The sequence below is a fragment of the Podarcis liolepis genome (genome assembly GCF_965112155.1).
Source record: "Podarcis liolepis genome assembly, chromosome: 2".
NCBI classification, from domain to species: domain Eukaryota; kingdom Metazoa; phylum Chordata; class Lepidosauria; order Squamata; family Lacertidae; genus Podarcis; species Podarcis liolepis.
The window spans coordinates 118,098,215-118,122,641 of NC_139555.1; the positions used below are offsets into that span (position 1 = coordinate 118,098,215).

General features: G+C 44.5%; 1 protein-coding gene across 2 annotated transcripts; it reads right to left on the reverse strand.

The window, feature by feature from the left end:
* Positions 1 to 723: 723 nt before the first annotated feature.
* Positions 724 to 24,421, reverse strand: LOC310701217 (uncharacterized protein). Of its 2 annotated transcripts, none has more exons than XM_083491745.1 (9): positions 24,289 to 24,421; positions 14,897 to 15,454; positions 13,024 to 13,141; positions 11,630 to 11,712; positions 10,897 to 11,023; positions 9,376 to 9,471; positions 8,624 to 8,782; positions 8,407 to 8,535; positions 724 to 5,556 (listed from the first exon to the last, which is right to left on the reverse strand). In XM_083491745.1, the coding sequence occupies exons 2-9, from the start codon at positions 15,272 to 15,274 to the stop codon at positions 4,388 to 4,390; spliced, it is 2,259 nt and encodes a 752-aa protein (XP_083347871.1). In that variant the 5' UTR covers positions 15,275 to 15,454; positions 24,289 to 24,421; the 3' UTR covers positions 724 to 4,387. The 2 variants fall into 2 exon arrangements, with proteins under 2 accessions (XP_083347871.1, XP_083347870.1); XM_083491744.1 differs by lacking the exon at positions 24,289 to 24,421 and adding an exon at positions 18,980 to 19,263.
* Positions 24,422 to 24,427: the final 6 nt, after the last annotated feature.

The window sequence follows — 24,427 nt, forward strand, 5'->3', positions numbered from 1 at the left end:
CCAAGAGTCCCAAGAGTCCCAAGACAGCTTTCTGTTCATGCTCAGAGGAACTCACGGGCAGGACCCCTGAGGGAGGAGAAAGGGGGAGGGAACTGGAAATGGGTATATATGCTTGTGCACATGACTGTGAACCCGTGCATGCTTTCTGTGAACTATCACACTTGCTCCTTCTACCAGTTCATGGGTGGTAGAAATAAAAGCTTTTTCTCTGAAACTATTCCTTGAGTGTCTGTTGACTCCCACTTCCCTTTCCCGGGTGCAGTATTTTTCCCACCCGAGGGCAAAGCCTCATAAGGCTACAATATCCTCCTTAAATTGTGGTGCCCAGAATTGGACACAGTATTCCAGTTGTGCTCTGACCAAGGCAGCACAGAGCTGTACTATTCCTTCCCTTGATCTGGACACTAGACTTCTGTTGATGCAGCCTAGAACAGCATTAGCTCTTTTCGCTGCTGCATCACACTGTGATATTAAGCTTGTGGTCGACTAAGACCCCTAAATCCCCTTTTTCCCCCACATGTACTACTGGCAAGTCAGGTCCATTAATTTTTATGAGTCTTCTCTGTGTATGGCTCTGTGTACAACCCTTACCATTTTTCTCGATTTTATTTTATTTTGGTGAGTTGGCAGCATTTTTCTTAACAAATTCTGCACCTCAGGTTTTTTACACAGGACCCAGTTCTGGTGGTACTGGACATGCAAAATTTAATATGTGCAAAGAAATTGTCATTCATTACTCTTTATTTGCAGAACATTTTGCCAATACACTAAAAAACTCTTAAAGCAACCATGCATAATAAAGGCAGCCACCTACAACATCCAGTTATTTAAAAAAAACCTCAGAAACAAACCTCCACACATAGACGACTCCCTACACAGTGTAACAAAATAGGGGGAGGACTTAATTTGGAGGAGAAGCCATTTGTTTTGCTCTCTGTCCTGAATTTACACACAATGGTCAAGGAGAACCCAAAGCAGTGTACATTAGTAAATTCAGTTTCTTTTGAAGAGTTGGCGACTTTTCAAAATGGAGTCCCACATCTTGGGGATCATGGCGAGCTTTTCCTATTTCCCCTCACCTGCCTTTATTTATCTTCACTTGCATATTAACATGGCGGAAAGTCATATTGCAAGGTACTCCAGATTGCGGTATTTCACAGCAAAAACTTGCAAACACAGTAAACGAACGAGATTAAAATGAGAGGATTTTGACATAAGACAGGTAACAATAATGTGGACTAAGCATGGATAACAATAAGCAAAATCTAGGTTAAAATATTTTAAAATGTACAGAATGTCTATGATACAGTACAACTTGGAAACCTTGACGTTGATGCTTCGTGACAAATGTTAAGGCCGCTGGAGCCCAGGGGAGGGGTGCAATGGCAATCTAAGAAAATCCTGACATTTATCAGTAAATCCAAAGCACAAGATGATTCGGTTAAAAAAAGAAGAATAAGATGACCAAGTATTTTTCTTGTTTCTGTTTTTTGCAAGTGAGGAGTGACATTTAGCATTTATTTGGTTGTATGTTTCCAAAACAAGTATAATGATAAAATTCTTTCTAATACAGTACCTTACTGTAAGTTTCAAGGCCAACTACAGTCAGCTAGAATCAATTCTACAAGAGTATCATTTCCCATGGACTGGTTGCAAATCCCTGACAATCAGGGACAGATCTCAAAAATACGGAGTGCCTGGAAAGAACCATACCCACTTTCTCCATCATTAACTGGTAAATGTCAGCATTTAAGAAGGGCAAGGTTTGACATGTCCAGGATGATTTAAGAAATGAAATGATTTTCATACGATATCCCCCTGTCCCTTAATCATCCCCGTAGATGAGCTACTGCTATGAAACTCTGAGAAACGCCATGCACTATAGCAATTTTCTTTGAATTACAGGATGCTTTTATTGGCAATTTATAAAATGTAACCTCTCAATATTCAAAAAGCTTAGCATAACGCATTCGTGGAAGGTAATATACCCCTCAGAGACGGTCCAGCGTGCTCACCCGACCCTCCGTACTGTTCACAAAACATCCCGTGCACCCACTAAGCCCAGTTCCCCACTAATATTGTTGCTCTCTAGTCTACATTACAAATGACAGCACAACTGTTTTGCATCTTTATGCAGAAGCAAAGTCCCGCTGCAGTCCGAGAAGCGATTTCAGCATTGCAGGCTTAAAAGTACTCCAAAGTGTTAGCATACCTGTTGGAGTGAAAGGTTGCTGCATTCATCATCCCATACCTTAGATTTAGTCTCAAAATAGCCCATAATATTTGCTTTTAAAACCATACCAACCAACCACAATTGCTCACTGACCAAGAGCCAAGCACCAACTTGGAACCTAATTATTTTAGGGTCAACTAGATGGAAACAAGTTTTGTCATTTTTGAAAGGCTTAAGCAAAAAAAGCAAACTCCTTCCTTATTAACATTTATTTGGGACGTGTGTGGAGGCGAGACTGTTTTGCTTCTTTGCTCCCCAAATTATGGATTTGGGGGGGTTGGTCCTCTGACCAAGCCAAGAATCTAAGCCAGCCTTTGTATGTAAGCTCATAAAAGTCATTTGCCCACAAGTCCTCTTCACTCCCAGCCACTGAGCAGGCTGGGAAACAAAACAACCACCACCACCACCACCACAACCACAACCCTGCTTTCTATTAAGCATACTGGTTGATGTGGGGAAGGAGGATCTGTCCATCTTCTACCATTTGCCTCCTGTGCTGTTACGAAGAGGAATTTCCTTCCTTTAAGGCTAGAATGGAGTCCAACAAGGCTGGTACAGGAGAACTGGCCTGAGCCCACTCACTCGCCTGATTGGCATTGCTGCTCGCCTGTGGCGACCAAGCGAGCTGTTAAAACACAAGGCTGATCTCGGTGCAGTCTTAAAACGTGTTTACTTGGAAGTAAGGCCTCCTGATTTCAAGGGGGTTTTACTCCCTTGCTATTTTGCATAGGATTGCAGCCTATATAAAAACATTTGTATGATTTTTTCAAGAGAGCAAGGAAAATGAAAGCGCTGCAGCATGCTGCACTCTCGTGGCAGAGGTTGCTAATACAAAAAACTAAAGCCCACACATGCCAGTACATTCGGGAATAAGGTAAGCTCCCTCCGATATTCATGACGCAGCTATATCGCTTATTCTTAGACTCCCATCAGCTCCAGCAAGCATGGCCAGTGCTCAGGGATTATGGGAGTTGTAGCACCAGTAGCACCATTTGCAGGGAGTGTCTGCATCCCAAACTCAATTAATAGGAACCTGTTCTCAGGAATTTATTTCATTTTTGCCAGATTTCAGCAGAACCTGTTAACCTATGTCTCAATCTCACAAATCAGCTGATAACTGTTAAGCAGAGTGCTCTTTCGCATGCTTCCCATTGCAGACTTGGAGATTCCCAGTTCAGGTGATGTACTATCTAGTTTTGTGATTCTATAACTGTGACTTTCTTCAGCCGTCAAACAAACCCAAATACGCTGAACTGCCCTGCTGCCCAACATTGTGCGACTCCCCCAATGCGGTGCAAAATCCAACCCACATGTTTCCAGAAATATCGTTTTGGAAAATAATCCCTTTTTAACTATGTTAGAAGTGTGGAAAACAACAAACCTTTCTGATGATACCCCTCCCTTCCACTTCCATCTCTGCTAGAGCAAATCTATACGATCAGGTTAAAAAATGTGAGAGTCTAGAATTTTTAACCAAACTGATACCAAGAGGCAACGAACCCCTTTTAAAACCCCCTCTTTAAAATTTGGTGTGGGTCAGAACAAGCAGGATGGGTGTCCAAATTCCCTCCCCTCCCCCCAAGTTAAATAACGACAATCTTTCGAAATATGGGGGAGGACAAAAGCGGGGTGTTTTTTTTTACAGACCACCCTGATTGTCATTCATTCTGCCACAGCCAGTTGCTGAATCTCATTCAGTCGTTTTGCTTCCATCTAGTCTGAGAGAGTACAGAATCACCATCGATTTTGGAAGCTGAAGAGAGCAGCAACTTGGTCAGAACCAAAACAGTGTTATTTTTAATGCTCTGCCTCTTTTCCCTTTTTTTTTGAAGGCATACACCCAAAAATGTAATCTTTGAGAATCCCTGTTCTCTGTTCAGTAATGATAGATCTCTCCTCTAAGTCAAGCAGGAAGTGGGCATAGCTGTGAAATGCAAGGAATCTTCCCTGCAGAGCTGGATCTCCCTTTCTGAAGATCCTGTGCCTAAAGATCCAAACGGAGCTTCTGCCAGTCAGATCTTGGATCGATACATCTCTGCTTTCAAACATGCTTCTTTTCAAGAATGTCTAAAGCATGGCTTTCTTGCTTGACCGGACAATCTTACTCGATGGCCGTAGGCCTGGATGAAGCTCCTTCCCTGCTCTGAGCATCCTTCACAGCGTCAAGGTCCTGTCCTCGCTTAACTCTTTCATGACTAGGATGGCTTGATCTCCGACGGAAGTCTCCTCGATTGTCCACAGGTTGGGTACCCCTCCTTCTCCGGCCTCCGCCGCGGGTGCGTAAGACGTAATGGGCCAGTGAAACGTTTCCGCAGGGTGAGCGTATCCGTAATAGTTCTCTTGCGTGAAGCCGATGCTCTCTGGAGTGAAGCTCTGGGTGATGTCCAAAAAGATATTGGCTCCGACCGCGGCCTTGGTCTTGCGCGACCGGCCTTTGTGGCGCTGGGCGTCGTGCGTGTTCTGGTGGCGGATGAGGTGAGAGCTCTGGTTGAAGCTCTTCCCGCACTCGGTGCACCGATAGGGCTTCTCGCCCGTGTGGATCTTCTGGTGGCGGAGCAGCGTGGCCAGGTCGTTGAAGCTCTTCCCGCATTCCGTGCATTTGTAGGGCTTCTCCCCGGTGTGGATTCTCTGATGTCGGAGGAGGGTCCTGCGGTCGCTGAAGCTCTTCCCGCATTCCGTGCACTCAAAGGGCCTCTCGCCCGTGTGCACCCGCCAGTGGGCTTCCAGGTTCGACTTGTCGCAGAAGCTCTTGCTGCAGCTGGAGCACTTGTAGGGCTTTTCCCCCGTGTGGCTGCGCCAGTGAGTCTTGAGACTGTACTTGTTGTAAAAGCTCTTGCTACAGCTCGAGCAGTGAAACGTCTTCTCCCGGGTCTCCACGTGCGTCTTTTGATGCGTAATGAGATTTGTGGTCCGGTTAAAGCTCTTCCCGCACTCGGGGCATTTGTACGGCTTCTCGCCCGTGTGGATTCTCTGATGTCTAAGAAAGCTGGTTTTGTCGCAAAAGCCTTTGCTGCAGACTGTGCACTTGTAGGGCTTCTCCCCCGTGTGGATTCTCTGATGCACCTTAAGGCTCGCCTTGCGCGTGAAGCTCTTCCCGCAAACCTTGCACTGGTTTTTTCTTTTGCCTTTGTAAACTTTCGCCGGAGCTGGCAACCCGTTGAAGTCGCTGCCCTGGCAATTGGGTTTATCCCGCCAGTCTTCTTCTGTTTGGTCGTCCCCGTTTTGCTCTAGTCCTCCTTGATCCCCAACATTATCTTCATCCTCTGTATCGTCTGACAACACTCCGTATGGTTCCCATTCACTCTCGCTCTCCCAGCCATCACCTAGGCGAGAGGGAGAGAGAGAGATCAATACAAAAGTGAAGGAAATATAAAAGATTCAAACTCTGTGAAATCGCAACAAGTCTATTTCTGCGAAGAACAAAGAGCTGAAAAATGGTTCTTTTGCCTGTAGATCCCTTTGGCATCTTTAAGGGAAGAGACCACAACCTTTTTGACACCTGGGAAGGTTATTTATTTATGCCACTACTGCGGCTTGTGTTCTGTTAGCCCCAAAATAGAAAACAAGCAAAGTCCCAACTAAAGAAGAATGCCAACTTAAATTGATGGAATATGCGCAGCTTGTGGACCTAACATATAGAATAAGAGAACAAGAACATATGTTTAAAGAAGATTGGAAAATGTTTATTGAATATATGGATGAAAATTGTGTATATCTGAAAATGTGGGCAGCATTAAGATAAATTGAACAGTGTAAATAAGTTTTGGTGGATGTTATAATGGAATACTGAATGGTTTAGTTTATATAAAATACGCAGGGATTTATGTTGTGCAATATGAACCATGGAAAGAGAGGAACGGAAGTCACTGATGTTTTAAGGTTGTTTAAGTGAATATTCTAAAAGGTAAAACAGAAATTTAAGAAAAATTATAATAAAAAAGGGAAAAGACCACAGATTGGTGATAGACGACCCGCTTTGCATGCAGAAAGTCCCAAGCTCAAATCCTGACATCTCTGTGCAGGGCTGGGAGAGACTCCCTGCTTACAGAATCATAGAACTGTAGAGTCAGAAGGGACCCCAAGGGTCATCCAGTCCAACCCCCTGCAATGCAGAAATCTCAGCTTAAACATCCATGACAGATGGCCATCCAGGTTTGAAACCCTGGAGAGCTGCTGCCAGCCAGGGAAGACAATACTGAGCTGGGTGGGCCAAGGATCTGACTTGGTATAAGACAGCTTCCTGTGTTCCTCAACTGACTACAGTGGTACCTCAGGTTACAGACGCTTCAGGTTACAGACTCCGCTAACCCAGAAACAGTACCTCAGGTTAAGAACTCTGCTTCAGGATGAGAACAGAAATCGTGCTGCAGCGGCACGGCAGCAGCAGCAGCAGGAGGCCCCATTAGCTAAAGTGGTACCTCAGGTTAAGAACAGTTTCAGGTTAAGAACAGACCTCCAGAACGAATTAAGTACTTAACCCGAGATACCACTGTACAGTCATACCTTGGGTTAAATATGCTTCAGGTTGAATGTTTTCAGGTTACGCTCCACAGCAACCCAGAAGTAATGGAACGCGTTACTTCTGGGTTTCGCCACTCGCACAGATGCTCAAAATGACGTCACGTGCACGCGGAAGCGGCAAAACACGACCCGCGCACGCGCAGTTGCGTATTATGTTCTACTCAGGATGCCAACGGGGCTCCGGAACGGATCCCGTTCGCATCCAGAGGTACCACTGTATTGTTATTAAATTTATATCCTTTCCTTTCCTCCAAGGTGTTTCAAGTGCTATACCTGCCCCCCCCACCTCTACTTTATCCCACAACAACTCTGCGAGGTAAATTAGGCCAAGAGAAAGTGACTGGCCCAAAGTCACCCCAGTGAGCTTCCTGGCCGAGTGTGGAGTTGGACTCTGGAGTCACAGGTCCCAGTCTGCCATTCTAACCACCAAAACACACCTGGGCAGCTCCATGTCATCGCTACCCCTAACCCAACAATGGGTGCCTCATCCCTTGGTGCTAAATGCCCCTCCTAAGCGCCCCCCCCCCAGTTACCTCACAGGCAACACCCCTGACCAACCCTACTTTGCACGCTCCTTGAACTCTGATGTTGCCACCTGTTTTGCCTGGATGAAGGCCGGAGGCGGTGGGTGAGAGTTTGTGTAGAAACCATCATGGCCTCCCTCAAAGAATCTTGGGAAGTGTGCCCTGCTCCCCTCTCAGAACCCCCACTCCCAGCATGGCTTAACAGTCAATCCCTCTTCCTATCGAACTCAGGGAATTGTATCTCTGTGAAGAGAAGGGCTGTGCTTCTTAATAACTCTCAGCACCCTCAACGAACATGGCTTCTGAGAGGGAAAGAAAAAACAATCCCGAACAGGGAAGAATGGCAAACCAAGTTGATGGACTACGCTGAAATGCCAAAATTAACTGGAAAGCTTTAGGAACCAAGAGGACAAGAACTTTAGAAAAAGAATGGGGGGAAATTATAATTTATAAGCGTCTCCACCCCCATCGTTTTGCCCGGACGCTGAGGTCCAGCGCCGAGGGCCTTCTGGCGGTTCCCTCATTGCGAGAAGCAAAGCTACAGGGAACCAGGCAGAAGGCCTTCTCGGTAGTGGCACCCACCCTGTGGAACGCCCTCCCATCAGATGTCAAAGCAATGAACTACCTGACATTTAGAAGACATCTTAAGGCAGCCCTGTTCAGGGAAGCTTTTAATCTGTGATATTTTACTGTATTTTTTGTTTCTAATAATAAATTATTATTATTATTATTATTATTCAGGAGACCATTGTAAGAAGATGAAAACATTAGCAGGATTTTAACCTCACTTGTAAGGTAACAAAGACTATGGGCAATTTGGACGGATAAAAAAAATGTGGATAACGGATTGATATGCAGTTGTAAATATTGACATAGGACCCATGGAGGGGATGGGGGGGGAAATCTTGAGATTTGGGGCAATCTCTTTATATGGACTTTTAATTGATTTTGTTGTAAGTTTCTATTTTTTGAAACCAAATAAAAATTATTTCAAAAAGAGAAAAGAAACATGGCTTGTTTAAAACGGGACAAGACTGCTTCGGTTGTCTGGTACAGATGTGGCCGCAGTCAAACAGCAGCTGGTGGGAAGGCAGAGGGGCCCCATCCTGGCTCGTAGCGGACACTCACTCTCTGCAGCTTCAGTCACAAAAGAACTGCCCTCTTGGGATCCTCCTGGTTGTGCCTCGAGTGGCTCTTCCAACAAAAGGTCTTCCTCTTGGGAGTCCTCTATGCTGAGGGAGGTCCCAGTCGCGTTATCTGTGGCGAGGGGGAGGGGAGAAAAGATCACTTTCTGTCTGAATTGGACAGAAAACCAGGCTATGAATCTTCAAATAAGTAAATCTACCAGCTGATTCCTTCTGCCATGTCTCTCTCGGCTGACTTCCCTCGGGCGTCTCGGCTTCTCTTCCATTTCCAACGCTTTCCTTCGGCTCCTCCATCTCGCTCTCTTTCGGAGCCACTTCAGCCGGTCCCCCGCTGTGTTCGCTCCCCCAGAGATCGGCCACTGAAATAGGAGACCAAGAAGATCGTAAGGGGAAAATGGCACCTTAAACCACGAGATTTCCCCCCAAAACCCTGGGGAGATGCCTCACGAATCAGACAGTGGCCTGGTTCACACCCAAGGACATAGCCTTGTTCCTCAGGAACCATGAACTATGACCAAGGGAAGGAGCTTAATCACGAGCCCTGGGTTTGGAAGACATGCTAAGTCAATCCTTGGCAGCAAAAACCAGGGAGGATCAGAGTTTCCTTCTACTTTTTTTAAAAAAAAAATTAATAAATTTTATTAGTATTTTCCACACAACAACAACAACACGAAAGATATCAAAAAATAACAATAGACAACACACAAAAATCAACATTCGAAAACTAAAAAAAAGAAAAAAAAGAACCCATATCTTACAAGTTAATATTATAAACACTAAAACAACAACAAGACATTGACTTCCACCAATCCCACAGCACCTCCTGTATCTCTCATTGTGTCTTCCTGTTTTCCTGTTTTCTTTATTATTCTCCTAGATGGGCTTCCTTCCCAGGTTGACAAGCCCTGCCTGCCCCCCTAAAATGTCCCAAATGCTGCAATTAAGAATCTACCTGTTGGTTGTTCTCCTTCTTCAGAGCTCTGGTCAAGTATCTCTTCCTTTTCTTCCAACCAGGAGATGAGATCAGGTTTAGGAACCGGAGGCCCTTCTGGAGAAGAACAGAAAAAAGCCCACCACACACACCAAAGCTATTATTTCTGGCTTTCTTGAGGAACTTCAAACCAGCCACTCTGAAACTACCCTGGCCACTGCCACTCCAGCACAATATTTAGGAAGGCAAGATCTTCTAACTGAGGGATTGAAGGGGAATCTGCTGCAGGCTTTCAGATTCTCTTGGACTCCAGTTCCCATCCGCACTGCAGCCAGCATGGGCAACAATCAGGGAAGATGGGAGATGAAGGTCTTGCAGGTTCTGCAGGCCAGGATGTTCCTCACCTTGAGAGTTAGAGAGATCTATCAATGGCTGTTAGCAATTATCTGCTACTTATTTTAGAGAGTGGTCTGTCCATCTGTTCTCTATAGGTTTGGACACCTCTCAAGATATTGGGGATTGAAGCTGGGATGTCCTGCCTCCAAAGCAGATGCTCTACCAGTGAGCTGTGGCCCTTCCTTATATCTCAACATAAAAGTAAAGGTAAAGGGACCCCTGACCATTAGGTCCAGTTGTGGCCGACTCTGGGGTTGCAGCGCTCATCTCGCTTTATTGGCTGAGGGTCATGTGGCCAGCATGACTAAGCTGCTTCTGGCGAACCAGAGCAGCGCATGGAAACGCCGTTTACCTTCCCGCCAGAGTGGTACCTATTTATCTACTTGCACTTTGACGTGCTTTAGAACTGCTAGGTGGGTAGGAGCAGGGACCGAGCAATGGGAGCGCACCCTGTCACGGGGATTCAAACCGCCGACCTTCTGATCGGCAAGTCCTAGGCTCTGTGGTTTAACCCACAGCACCACCCGCGTCCCTATGTGTCAACATAGAATGGCTCAAAATAGAATCAGAGTTGGAAGGGACCCTGAGGATCATCTAATTCAACCCCCTTACAATGCAGGAATATGCAGCTGTCCCATATGGGGATTGAAGAAGAAGAAGAGTTTGGATTTGATATCCCGCTTTATCACTACCCGAAGGAGTCTCAAAGCGGCTAACATTCTCCTTTCCCTTCCTCCCCCACAACAAACATTCTGTGAGGTGAGTGGGGCTGAGAGACTTCAGAGAAGTGTGACTGGCCCAAGGTCACCCAGCAGCTGCATGTGGAGGACCGGAGACGCGAACCCGGTTCCCCAGATTACGAGTCTATCGCTCTTAACCACTACACCACACTGGCACTCAGTATCATGCTCTAACCAACTGAGCTATCCAGCTGACATATTTGAGATGACTTCACCCAGAGCCGTGATAGGATTATAAGAAGATAGCCTACACTGACTGGCAGCAGCCTTTAAGGGTTTCAGGCAGAGAACATTCGCAGCCCAGAACTGAACCTCGGACCTTCTGCATGCAAGGCCCGATTCTCTGCCACAGGGGCTGCAAGTCCTTCCTCAGTGTCCCTCCACCAAAGAGCGAAGGGATCCTTACCCAGAGAGGCGACGTTCCCATAGTTCTCCACCATGACGTCCCTGTAGAGGGCTCTCTGGTCTGGGTCCAGCAGGCCCCACTCCCCCTCCGTGAAATGCACAGCCACTTCCTCAAAGGTCACAGGCCCCTGGAAGGAAGTGGGGATGGCGGGGAGTCATTCTCACAAAGAGTCCCACGCAAGGTGGAAAACTTTCCACTTCCCTGTATCCCAGGATTGGGGAACCCAGTGCAATTTTTTCTATTAAAAAAATGTTTAGGGGTAGTCTCATTTTGACTCAAGAAAATCACCATTTTATGGTTCGAATTGGGGGGAAATAAAGACAGTAAATGGACAAAAAGTACAAAGAACATGCATTACTCATATTGAAATATTGCCACTCAACGAGGCCAAACTTTCATCAGTAAAACACCACACTTCCACATTCCACACTGCTTCACACATTAAACGCCCGCTTCTGTCTGAGACTCAGGAAACACCAGGAAAGGAAATGAAGCCTCTATCAGGCGTAGCAGCAGAACTGACAATTCACCGTGCTAGAGAAGAAACTAAAAAATTAAAAAAAAAATAGTATTTTCTCCCGTTAGATTCACAGAAAGTTTAGGGGCATGCATACCCCTGTGTACCCCCAGAAAAAAAAATCACTGGGGGAACCTAAGACTCAAGGGCCAAATGTGGATCTCCAGGGTGTGTGTGTGCAACAAAAGGAAGTCCCTTTGAGGGTCTTTGCCTCACCTGATCGGAATCCATAGTATCTGTTTCTATCTCAGCACAAAATGAAGATGAGCCATGACTTATTTCAGCAAACAGCTCTCCACCTGCAAAGCAGACAACACGATGACAAGACAGTTAACCTCTCAACACATTTAAAACGGGGCACTCGACTCCTGTCATTATTGGTGTGCTAGATAAGAAATAACTCTAAAATGTGTTGAGAGATGTAAAGAAGAAAGAAAGAAAGAAAGAAAGAAAGAAAGAAAGAAAGAAAGAAAGAAAACATAAAACATACTTTGATAAGCTGCGAACCTGTTCTGAGTGCACGAAAATTGTTAGAATTATTTATTCAATTTGTAGGATAATAGACTATACAGAACTGGCAAAATTAAGAGAATCTAATGCTGTTTTAAGGAAGAACGGATGCCTTTTCAGACTATTATAAAGAAATATTATAGTATGATGAACGTGTGAGCAGGATTTGAGCTATGAGCTACAGAAGCAATTAGATTATTATACTGTAGTTATGATTTAATAGATAGACGATAAAGTGGAAAAGGGGAGAAGCAAGAACATGGAAAATGGGGTGAGAAGTTGATAAAAGTAAGAGAAAGGATGAAATTTTGTTTTGACTGTGTATCTTAAAAACACTGTAACTTAATAAAATATAATCAAATAATAATAATTTGTGTACTGCCCTTCATCCAAAGACCACAGGGCGGTTCACAACATAAAAAGGTATTCTCATGTATGCTACTTAACAACATACTCCATTTATTCTAAATCAATCACTAAACTATATCTTTCACCTGGAATGAGGAGTGGCACTCAAAGTGAACAATTAATTGCTCAATTTTACCAGAACAAAATGGTTGGGATGATCCCAATGACAAAACTATGCTTACTCTTCTGGATTAACACACGGTCTCTCTCCACTGTGCTAATGCTCAATGTTTCGTTAAGGATTTTCCATTAAAAGAACAAAGGAAGGCATCGCTTTCCAGTCCATCGTGCTTGAACTGAAAGGCTTTCAGAAGTAAGGATAACTAAAAAGTTTGGATTGCAAGGACAATTGTTAGCATTCACCCATCAAGTCAGAATTGGAAAAACATTCTGCTCCGCAGTACAAATGTTAACCGCAGTTTTTTGATTCACCGCCACAGGTTTAAGGTTTTTAAAATAGTGACTAGGCTCTTGAATTATGGTGTAAGGTAAAGGTAACAAAACCCTTATATTGTTGCTGCTGAATCGTATATTGAATTCCGTAAGACAGAAACACAAGGAGCTATAAAAGATGTCACTTTGCTAGGATGGTTAAATTAACATCTTATTTAAGAGCAGGAGCCTCAAGCGACAGAAAGAATACAAAATATATAGGTGATCCATAGGGACCTTCAAGCACCAGAAATCCTTACCAGGAAAATCTGTGTCGCCATCATTTTCGTGCGCCGTCACTCTGAACAGGGGCCTCTGCAAAATGTCTGATGGAGCCCCTGCCTGGGGGGAGTCAGCAGCCACATCCATGAATGCCACCTGCACACAGAACAAAGAGAGGGGACCCCCCCCCCAAGTCAGGAAAATAAAAGGGGCCAGCTCTTCACACATAAACCTGACTCCAGTCTTCCAACGGTGGCCCAGATCCTGAAACAACTGCCAGCAGTGACCCATATATTCAGCACGCAGGGCCTTCTCTTTGGCACCACCCAAAGGAACACAAAGGATTGCAAGATGCCCCAAAAGGATCTCTCTGAAGTCGGTGATCAGGAAACGGAGATTGAGATCAGGAAACTGGCAGCAAACTGTCTCAAAGCCTTAAGTTTTCAATCAATCAATATCCTTTATTCAACCGATAGTCAGAAATAAAACACAATAATTATAAACTATAACATCATAGGGGTACATAAATAAGGTAGGGCCACAGTACTAGACCTCTCACAGATAACCCACATCAAGGCATTCAGTTATACGTTTCCAACGCTTGAGTGCCAGGAAAAGAAATTTAGCCACTGACAAAGTTGTTTTCCCAGAAGACTTATTTAGCAGATATGCTGTCTGATTCCTCTTTGTTGGGAACTGAGCTGGGGTAAGTATGGAGTTATAAGATACTGTCTTAAATCGTTTTAGCTGGGACAGCTCAGTAAAATGTGCTCTGTGGATTCTACCTCACCCAATGCACAGTGGCATAATCTCTGGTCATATGGGACTCCTCCATATCTTCCCTTCAGGACCGCCGAGTCAAGAACATTCAGCCTAGCCGCAGTAAATAGTCTGCGGTATTCCACGTAGTGGATATCCGCCAGGTAGCGAGCTGGAGCAGCCCGATACAACTGCTCCCCCAGAAACAACCCAGGTTTCACACGGGCTGTGTCCTCCTGTCTGGCAATATCCCTTAATCTTTGCGCAATCACCGCCTTTGCGTGGCTATACGTCATGGACTCTATATAAAGGGAGGACAACCCACACTTCTGCACTTCCTCCACTATCTCCCCTTCCCATGGAGATTTAAAGTTATCCCTCAGAATCAAGGGACCCACCGGTCTGAAACAGAGCTTGAGCCATAGCCATAACTTCGCTTTCAGGGCCACATACCTAAAGGCTTGGCAACCGGTTTCCAATCTCATGATCGCGCCTGCCACGGAGGGGGGGATGCCTTAAGTTTTCTGCTTTCAAACGTTGCTGCCCTGGGCTGGCTCTTCCTGGCTGGCTTCCCAGTAACCAATTCCCTTCCTTCCCACCACTTTCATTAATTATTCACCCTAAACCAGTGGTTTGTAATATTGTTAAATTCAGAACAAAATTGATCTAAAAATAAAAGTGTTGTTTTTTTAATCAGCCTTACTTCATTTGCTACCAACTCATTTTAAAATATTTGACTGCTCTTTTACACTGTTTTGCTTAACAGTGGAGACTCCTGCCACAGTGAAACATTTGAGAATCGACCAACTTAGATGACCAGCATATTACCAGTGCCTTTTTTCTGGGAGGACGCAGGCGTACACATACCCCTAAACATTTTGTGAATCTAATGGGAGAAGAAACTATTTTTTTTTAAAAAAAGAAGTTTCTTCTCTAGCACGGTGAATCGTCAGTTCCCTTGCTACCCCTGATGGAGGCCTTTTGTCCATTGACTGTATTTATTTTCCCCAATTTGAACTATAAAATGGTGGTTTTCTTGAGTCAAAATGAGAGTACCCCTAAACATTTTTTTAAAGAAAGAATGCACAACTTGTCACCCACCTGCGGCACCAGATAATCACTTGAAAAAATACCAGGATGCAACTCGCTCACCTGATCATCTTCTTCTTGCTTCTTCATGAGGAAATCTTTGGCCAGGCCAGTGGTTGGGATACAAGCCTCTCCGTCACTCAACCTCACCACGAAGCTCTGCATTTCTTCAGCTAGGGGTTGTTCCTTCGTGGGCCAAGTCGAATTCAGCATCCGTTGTGGAGGCGCGTCTAAGGGAATTGCATCCTCCTCGCTCAGGACAACCGCTGCTCCATTTCTTTCCCAGCATCCTCTACTGCTCCCAGCCTGGGCGGCAGACGGGTCCACGGCCACCGCTTTGGGGCCGACCACGTCTTGCGAGTCTTCTGTCTTCACTTGGTGCTCCAGCGCGGCCTCCAACTGCAGACCGACAGCCAACGGGTCTCCTTGTTCTGCTCTCATTCTCTCTAGTTTCTTGGGGGTAAAGGCAGAATTTGGAGGGGAGCAGGAGGAGGTCGGATGCTACGTCGTGGGCCCGCAAAAGTCTGCAGGCTGCTGTTCTGCCACACTGCCAAATGTGGCAGTCACATCACATCAGAAAGGCAAAACTGAAGGGTTCCAGAAAGCCATTGGGTCTCATCGCTACAGGAAAGGGAGAGAAAAGCCAAGGATGAGAAGAACAGAGAAAAACAAAAAGGGTGTTTAAGCATCTTCCCATCAGTCATTCATTCGGTAGTGGCGCCCTCCCTGTGGAACGTCCTCCCACCAGATGTCAAAGAGAACAACAACTACCAGACTTTTAGAAGACACCTGAAGGCAGCCCTGTTTAGGGAAGCTTTTAATGTTTGATGTATTACAGTATTTTAATATTATTATTTTTGGAAGCTGCCCAGAGTGGCTGGGGAAGCCCAGCCAGATGGGCGGGGTATAAATAATATATTATTATTATTATTATTATTATTATTATTATTATTATTATTATTATTATTAATCCCACACTTTCCCATGCGTTTCACTGTCACTTTCCTAACTGCAAAATGTGGGTATTTTTCAAAAAGCAGGTTTGCTGGAACAGAGCATTTTGAAGGAATAATAATAATAATTTTACTATTTATACCCCGCCCATCCAGCTAAGGCAGCCCCAGCCACTCTAAAACCTAAATTTCCAGCGTGCAGTAGAATCCCTGCAGCAAAATACTGTTCAGTGCATTTTCCTGCCACTTTCCTAACTGCAAAAAGTCGATTTCTTTCTTTAAGTGCATTTTATTGCAACAGAGAGAACACCTTAACTGCACATAACCTAATTTTCTGTAATGTGCTTGAATCCCTCCGGCAAAACACTGGCAGGGAGGAGACCTATAACACTTGGGATAATTATTTTTAAAAGGTGAGGTAAGGACTTCTGTTTTGCCTAAAGCTACAGCCACATGCATGCCTACTTCTGAGGAAACACACACAAGACTAGGTTGAAACTCATTGGCAATACTGGCTTCTAGTCAGCTGCTGAGCTATGTTCAATGTGCTGCTTTTGGCATATAAAACCCTATAGCTAGAAGATCGTATCACTCCTTATATACCCAACTTTGCACTGCACTCTGCAGGAGGGGGAATCCAGCAAATGCCGTCCTATCAGGAGGTCCATCTGCACAATATTGTGATATTGGGCCTTTAGTATACCTGAAGGAGCGTCTCCACCCCCACCGTTCAGCCCGGACATCGAAGTCCAGCTCCGAGGGCCTTCTGGCAGTTCCCTCCCTGCAAGAAGTGAGGTTACAGAGAACCAGGCAGAGGGCCTTCTTGGCAGTGGCTCCCACCCTATGGAACTCCCTCCCATCATATGTCAAGGAAATAAGCAACTATCTGACTTAGAAGACATCTGAAGGCAGCCCTGTTTAGGGAAGTTTTTAATGTCTGATGTTTTATTGTGTTTTTAATATTCTGTTGGGAGCCTCACAGAGTGGCTGGGGAAAACCAGCCAGATGGGTGGGGTATAAATAATAAAATTTTAATAATTATAATTATATTGTGGATTTCCCTCCTCTCAAATATTAGACAGGCATCGTCTCTTGTTTCCTACTGAAGACCGTCTTCTTCCAACAAGCCGATTAAGCAGAGATCCCCCCCTGACCTGCATCAGTACGGGAATTGTTTTAAGTATGTTTTTTTAAATAAAATAAAATATTTTAGTATATATTAATGAAAACAATTAACATATTAATCCTAGGGAAAAAATGATTACGTTTTGCTTTTTATGTTGTGGTCAACTTACTATGCCTCTCTGGTTCTGAAAACTGGTGCAAGACAGGTTCCTGCACCTTGTTGTATTATTAAAATTGAACAAATAAATAATTCATTTTAAAAAGGGAGGCTACCGCAGGTCGCAAATGAATTTACTGGACAGTTAGCAGAGAAGAATTTGGCAATTTGTTCTTGTTGCTATTATCAGGACCCGTTCAAAAGCACGGCAGTGTGGAATGCAAGCCAGTCCGTGCCCTTTCTCAGAATATTCCATTCCGTTCCTCCCTCCCAGTTTTCCCTTCCTCCTCACAACCACCACCGAGAGGCCTCAGAAACCCTTGAATTAATTGGGGCGTTCCCTTAATTTCATCCCCCTAAGTACAGTGGTACCTCAGGTTAAGTACCGTATTTTTCGCTCTATAACACGCACCCGACCATAACACGCACGTAGTTTTTAGAGGAGGAAAATCCGTAGGCATGCCACCCGTAGGCATTCCCTCCATAACACGCACAGACATTTCCCCTTACTTTCTAGGAGGAAAAAAGTGAGTGTTATGGTGCAAAAAATACGGTACTTAATTCGTTCCGGAGGTCCATTCTTAACCTGAAACTGTTCTTAACCTGAGGTACCACTTTAGCTAATGGGGCCTCCTGCTGCCGCCACGCCGCTAGAGCACGATTTCTGTTCCCATCCTGAAGCAAAGTTCTTAACCCAAGGAACTATTTCTGGGTCTGTAACCTGAAGCGTATGTAACCTGAAGCGTCTGTAACCCGAGGTACCACTGTATATTTTTCTGCTCATGCAAACTTTGGGAGCCTGCTGCTCCCGACCTCTTGGGAGCCGTTTTGCCCATGTAAGGATTTGAGAGTCCCACCGGTACAGATAATTATTAAACATTTATATTCCACTGGCAAAGCACCTGGGGGGGGGGGCTGCTTCCATGAGGCTCAGAACGAAGGTGCAAAACTAGTCCTTCCTTTTGCTTGTCTACCAACATCTGGTTTCATTAGCATCCTAAAATTCTAGAATTAGAAGGGAGGAAAGGAAAACTTTTTGTGACCCACTTTTTGTGACACACCCTGCATAATCTTACATGTCCCCTCTTACTTTCCCTTTTCTCTATAAACAATGCCCCCCCACAAAATGCTGCAACCTTTTCATAGAATCATAGAGTTGGCAGAGACCACAAGGGCCATCGAGTCCAACCCCCTGCCAAGCAGGAAACACCATCAGAGCACTCCTGACATATGGTTGTCAAGCCTCTGCTTAAAGACCTCCAAAGTAGGAGACTCCACCACACTCCTTGGCAGCAAATTCCACTGTCAAACAGCTCTTACTGTCAGGAAGTTCTTCCTAATGTTTAGGTGGAATCTTCTTTCTTGTAGTTTGGATCCATTGCTCCGTGTCCGCTTCTCTGGAGCAGCAGAAAACAACCTTTCTTTTCATCATATGCTCCAACCCCCTTGATCATTTTGGACAACTTTTTCTGAACCTTTCCACAGCTCTGCGATCTCCCGTTTATTCGTTTTTTAGGTGCGGCGGCCAGATGGATAGGGAAAGTGACCTCAGATGGATGGGGAAAGTGACCTCAACGGCCGCCCTCCTTGCCTTGGGGGTCAAACCGGGCTGTGTTTTCCTTGCCCCTCCCCTTTCCACACTCTCACAATTGAAAACTGCCTTCCCCCTTTTTTTCTCTTTTTTTGGGGGGGGGGCTCCCCAAAATCCCACCCCACCCTCCAAATTAAAAGGCCAAGCTTGCTTCCATCTGCCCCAGCTGGGGAGGAGGATGAAGAAGGGGGGAGGAGAAAGGGAGCAAATGTGGCAAATTATTGGACACCCCCTTGAGTTTCATGACAACTCTCATGCTGCAAATCTCCCCTGCCCCGCTCTCTTTAATCTACCCATGCACACTTTTGCAAGAAACTCACCAGATCCCCTCCAGCCATGGACATCACAGCCTGGATCTTACCCACAGTGGCCGGGGGAGGGTTTTTTTGGGAGAGAGAGAGAGAGAGAGAGAGAGAGAGAGAGAGAGATGAAAAGCAGGAAGTGACTTAAAGCAGTTTACAACCCTCCTTCCTCAAAGGTATCCTAGGAATAGAGACTCGGTCAGCTTAACCCTTAGAGAAGCATTTCAGATGTATTGCAAAGGCAAAACACACACAGACAAGCAAACACATCGCAACACTTTGAGGGCTAGTCTGATGCACATGCACACACACACAAACACACACACATCTGGGTACTCTAAGGACAGCTCTGTTTTCCTGCAAACACACCATACGTAAAAGACAGTGCCTGCACACTGTCCCTTTAAAGCAGATACCAAATTTTCCCTCTCAAAGAATTCTGGGAGCTGTAGTTTGCTGGGAATTGTGGCTCCGCCCAGGGTAAAACTACAGGGCCCAGAATTCTTTCAGAGGGAAGGATGTGTTTCGAAGGTGCTTTATAAGCCAAAGAGCCATAAAGAGCTTTCAAAGCCCGACCTGACCTGACCGTGACCAGAAGGAGGAGTACCAGGAAGAATGGATGAAATTTAATGGCTATTTAGTTAAATACGTTAAGTTAAATTAATTGGAAAAAGCTTGCAATAGCCAGATAGGCTTAGGATTTAAATATGTAAAATGATGGATTAATATGTTTAACGCTGAATGAATAAGAAAGAAACATGTTAAGTGATTAAGTTAATTATATAAGAATTTGGAAAACCGTTAAAATGATATACATTGAAATTCAACTAGGGGGATATGAGGAAGTCACTTAACAATGTTAATAAGATTAGTTTTAATAAGGTTATGATTTATGTTAGTTTATTTGTTTGTTGGTTTATAATTTTGTGAAAATCAATTTAAAAAATTGGGGGGGGGAATCGTGGGGACCTGTTGTTTGTAGACGACCCCCCCCCCCGAGGTTCACATTCAAAATAAACATTTCCTTGCATTATACCAAATATTTTACTGATAAGAAATACACTGGGAAACAAAACAACTCCTAGCTGTGCTTGATTCATAACATAAAACACAGCTACCATATAATATCACCGGAGGATATCCAGGCAGTATAAAACAAAGCAGCTACGTAAAAGCACTGCTCCTTCCCAATGTAGACCCCCCCCATTAATACATTTATACATACATATTACGGATATACAAACTGTTGTAAACAAAATCTGCCTTTTTTCCCTTATGGGGTATCCAAGAGTCCTTACATAGGTTCCCTATTGGTAGGAGAAAATAACAGAGGCCAAACAAACAAACAAACATTCATTCATTTCAGACAATCTTTAAAAATATTCATACATACCCACACTCAGTCCCACCACCGCCCCTCACCCCCACCCTGTGCGTAACAGAATGTGTAACAGAAAAAGAAGTAGAAAGCTGGTTTAATAGTGTGTGAAAGAAAGTAATAGAAATGGAAAGAAAATGCAATTGAGTAGATTGGAAGTACAATGTAGAATATTGATAGGCCTTGCATCTTCCTGCCACCCTTGCCATCCTCTCCTGCCACAGCCTTTGAAAACCACTGGAACACTATATGAAGCTATGCACCTCAGGTATCAAAGGACAGAACACCGTATTTTTCACTCTATAAGACGCACCAGACCACAAGACACACCTAGTTTTTGGAGGAGGAAAACAAGAAAAAAAATATTCTGAATCTCAGAAGCCAGAACAGCAAGAGGGATCTCTGTGCAGTGAAAGCAGCAATCCTTCTTGCTGTTCTGGCTTCTGGGATAGCTGCACAGCCTGCATTCGCTCCATAAGACACACACACATTTCCCCTTACTTTTTAGGAGGGAAAAAGTGAGTCTTATAGAGCAAAAAATACGAGAGTTTATTATTCTCTCCCCCCCATCCTTTTTTATTGATTTTCCATTTTAAACAAACAAAATACAAACAAAGACAATAAATTTCAAGTGTCGTCCACACACTTCCTTATCCATCACTCTGCCGAGCCATGACTTCCCTCCCTCCCTCCATCAGGTTTTCGTTTTCAGTCTACTTCCCGCAGTTTCTTCTTATTTTGTCAAGTCCACGTCGTAAGATTTATTTCAGTCCTGCTAGTGTCTTCAGATTTCTACAGTTATTATTTATATAGTCCATGAATTTACTCCAATCTCTTCGGAATTTTGGTTTTGGATCCTGCAGGTTAGTTTTGCTAGTTCTGCATAATTCACCATTCTCGTCTGCCACTCCTCCACCACTGGTAATCCCTGTACTGTACTTTCCATTTTTGGGCAAACAAAGTCGTTTTGTTTGGGCAAGCAGCAGTCGTTGCATACATAAATAACCTTTGATCTGCTTTTTCAGTTTCCTCTCCCATCAAGCCCAGCAAAAAAGGCTTCTGACTTTTTTGGGAAGGTATATTTAAGCATCTTTTTCAATTCGTTGCAAATCAGTTCCCAAAATGATTTTGTTTTCTCACATGACCACCACATGTGATAAAAATCGCCATCCTTCTCTTTACATTTCCAACATAATTTACTACTCATCCTATACGTCTTTGCCCATTTCGTAGGTGTCAAGTACCAAGGGTACATCATTTTCCTTATATTCTCTTTCAAGGTGGCACATGCTGTAAATTTTAGACTCTCGTTCCACCATCTCACCTACTTGATATTGTACCCAAAAATCTATTATTTATTCTCAAAACAGTTAATGACCCCTGTACTTTGCACCAGTTTACTTCTCAACCCAGCCGACCCCACAGGGCTGTTGTGAAGATAAACGTAAAGTGAAGAGCTGCCCATCAGGAAGGGTGGAGTCAAAATGCAATTAATTGTTAATAAATAAATGTGTACGTATATATGGACTGCAAAATCTCATCATGCTTCTGTCACCTCCAGGTGTATGTGGGACTCCAACTCACATCAGTCCCAGACAGCAAGGTCAATGGTCATGGATTATGGGAACTGTAGTCCAGCAACATCTTGAGGGCCACAAGTTCCATCACCCCTGCTCTAAAGAGTTCTGGGCAATGTTGCAGGAGTCCCTTACTCTGCAAATTCTATTCCCAATAACAATTCTATGAAAAAACTGAGGCCTATAGAAAGTGACTAGCCCAAGCCTAGTCAGGTGACTATCTTGTTGTTGTTGTTTAGTCGTTTAGTCGTGTCCGACTCTTCGTGACCCCATGGACCAGAGCACGCCAGGCACTTCTGTCTTCCACTGCCTCCCACAGTTTCGTCAAACTCATGCTGGTAGCTTCGAGAACACTGGCCAACCATCTCGTCCTCTGTCGTCCCCTTCTCCTTGTGCCCTCCATCTTTCCCAACATCAGGGTCTTTTCCAGGGAGTCTTCTCTTCTCATGAGGTGGCCAAAGTATTGGAGCCTCAGCTTCAGGATTTGTCCTTCCAGTGAGCACTCAGGGCTGATTTCCTTCAGAATAGATAGGTGTGATCTTCTTGCAGTCCATGGGACTCTCAAGAGTCTTCCCCAGCACCATAATTCAAAAGCGTCAATTCTTCGGCGATCAGCCTTCTTTATGGTCCAGCTCTCATTTCCATACATCACTACTGGGAAAACCATGGCTTTAACTATACGGACCTTTGTTGGCAAGGTGATGACTCTGCTTTTTAAGATGCTGTCTAGGTTTGTCATATGAATGAGCAGAAAATTGAACTCAGTGTCATGTTGGGCAAAGTCTAGCAGTAAGCCCTCATCAGTCTTCATAGTAGTAGTAGTAGTAGTAGTAGTAGTAGTAGTAATAATAATAATAATAATAATAATAATAATAATAATAATAATAATATATTCTAGGTTGCATTTTAGGGCAAAGCCCACCCAAGGGAGCTTGCAGGAAAACCAGCTGTAAAACACCAAAGCACATTTAGCACATTTAGCAAATTTATATGCCATTCCACAGCGTGAAGCCACAGAAGTGTTGTGTGATATAAAAGTGGAACTTAAAACAGCAGCCTAAAATAATATAAATGGTCCTAATATAAACAGCCTAAAAGAATATAAATAATATGAAGATAAATAACAGAATATAAAATAGAAATAATATGAACAGTCTAAAATAATATAAAGCAGTCTAAAAACAATTTTCAAATCAACAGCAGCACTACATTTTTATTTTTTTAAAAAGAAAATGCTGCCTTCAATATGTGGGTATCAAAACCATTTAAAAGCTTATACCCAGGGTGGGTAAAACCTTTGGCCCACTGGGTGTTGTTGGACTACAACTCCCATCAGCCTTGACTACAGGCCATATTGGCTGGGGCTGATGGGAGATGCAGTTCAGCAACACTTGGAGGGACAAAAAGTCTGGTCTATATTGATAGGATCATATGTGTATCACTTTGGAGGTTGTTTTGTAAGAGTGGAGCTACCAGCAAGAAGGCTCTGCTTGTTTCTCCCAGAAAGCTGATTGATCTTACAGGCGGGATTCTGATCAGGACTTTAGGAAGTTTAGTTCTGTGAGAGAAAATAGGAATTTTTCTAACAACTCTCAGCACCCTTAACAGACTACAGTTCCCAGGATCCTTTGCAGGGAAGCCGTGGCTGTTTCAAGTGACATGATATGGCTCTAAATGTATAGCGCAGGTGGGGCTGAAGGCTGCCCTCCTACACACCAGAGGTGGAGAAACCATTGGCAGAGAATGAAAGCCTTAATCTCAGGGTTGTGGGTTCAAGCCCCACGTTGGGCAAAATAGTTCTGCATTGCAGGGGGTTAGACTAGATGACCCTCGGGGTCCCTTCAAAACTCAATAGTTCTATGATTCTGTAACCTCCATCCCTCCCGATGTTGGTGGACTCCCATCATCCCTGGCCCATTGGCCATACAGGAAGTCCCACAACTACTGGAGGAACACCACAGCTTCCCCCTACATTTCTATACCCCAGAGGTGCTGGTGGTGAAAACTTGTGGCCTTCCAGATTTTTGTTAGACTCCAACACCCATCAGTCCCAGCCAGCATGGCCAAAGGACAAGGATGATGGGAGTTGTAGTCCAGTCCTATCAGGGAGCGTCACAGGTTCCCCAACCCTGCGAAGTTCACCCACTTACCTGGGAATAAGTCCCACTGCACTCACTGGGGCTTACATCTGAATAGACTTCTAATCATAGAATCGTAGAGCGAAAAGGGACCCTGCGGTCATCTAGCTCAACCCCCTTGCAGTCAATGTGGGGGTTTTGGCCAATGTGGGGCTTGAACCTGCAACCTTGGCATTATCAGCACCAGGCTCTGACCAAGAGAGCTATCCAGGCTGCACTTTGAGGTTTACTCACCCAAACTCCGCTAAGAATCCGATCTGGCTGAGAGACTGCTCCAAATCCCCCTGGAGGATTCAGCTGGGTTTCTCTCCTCCTTTCTTCCCTTCTTCCTCCATCTGGACCCCTCATTCTTCCCTCCTTCTGACCAGCCACC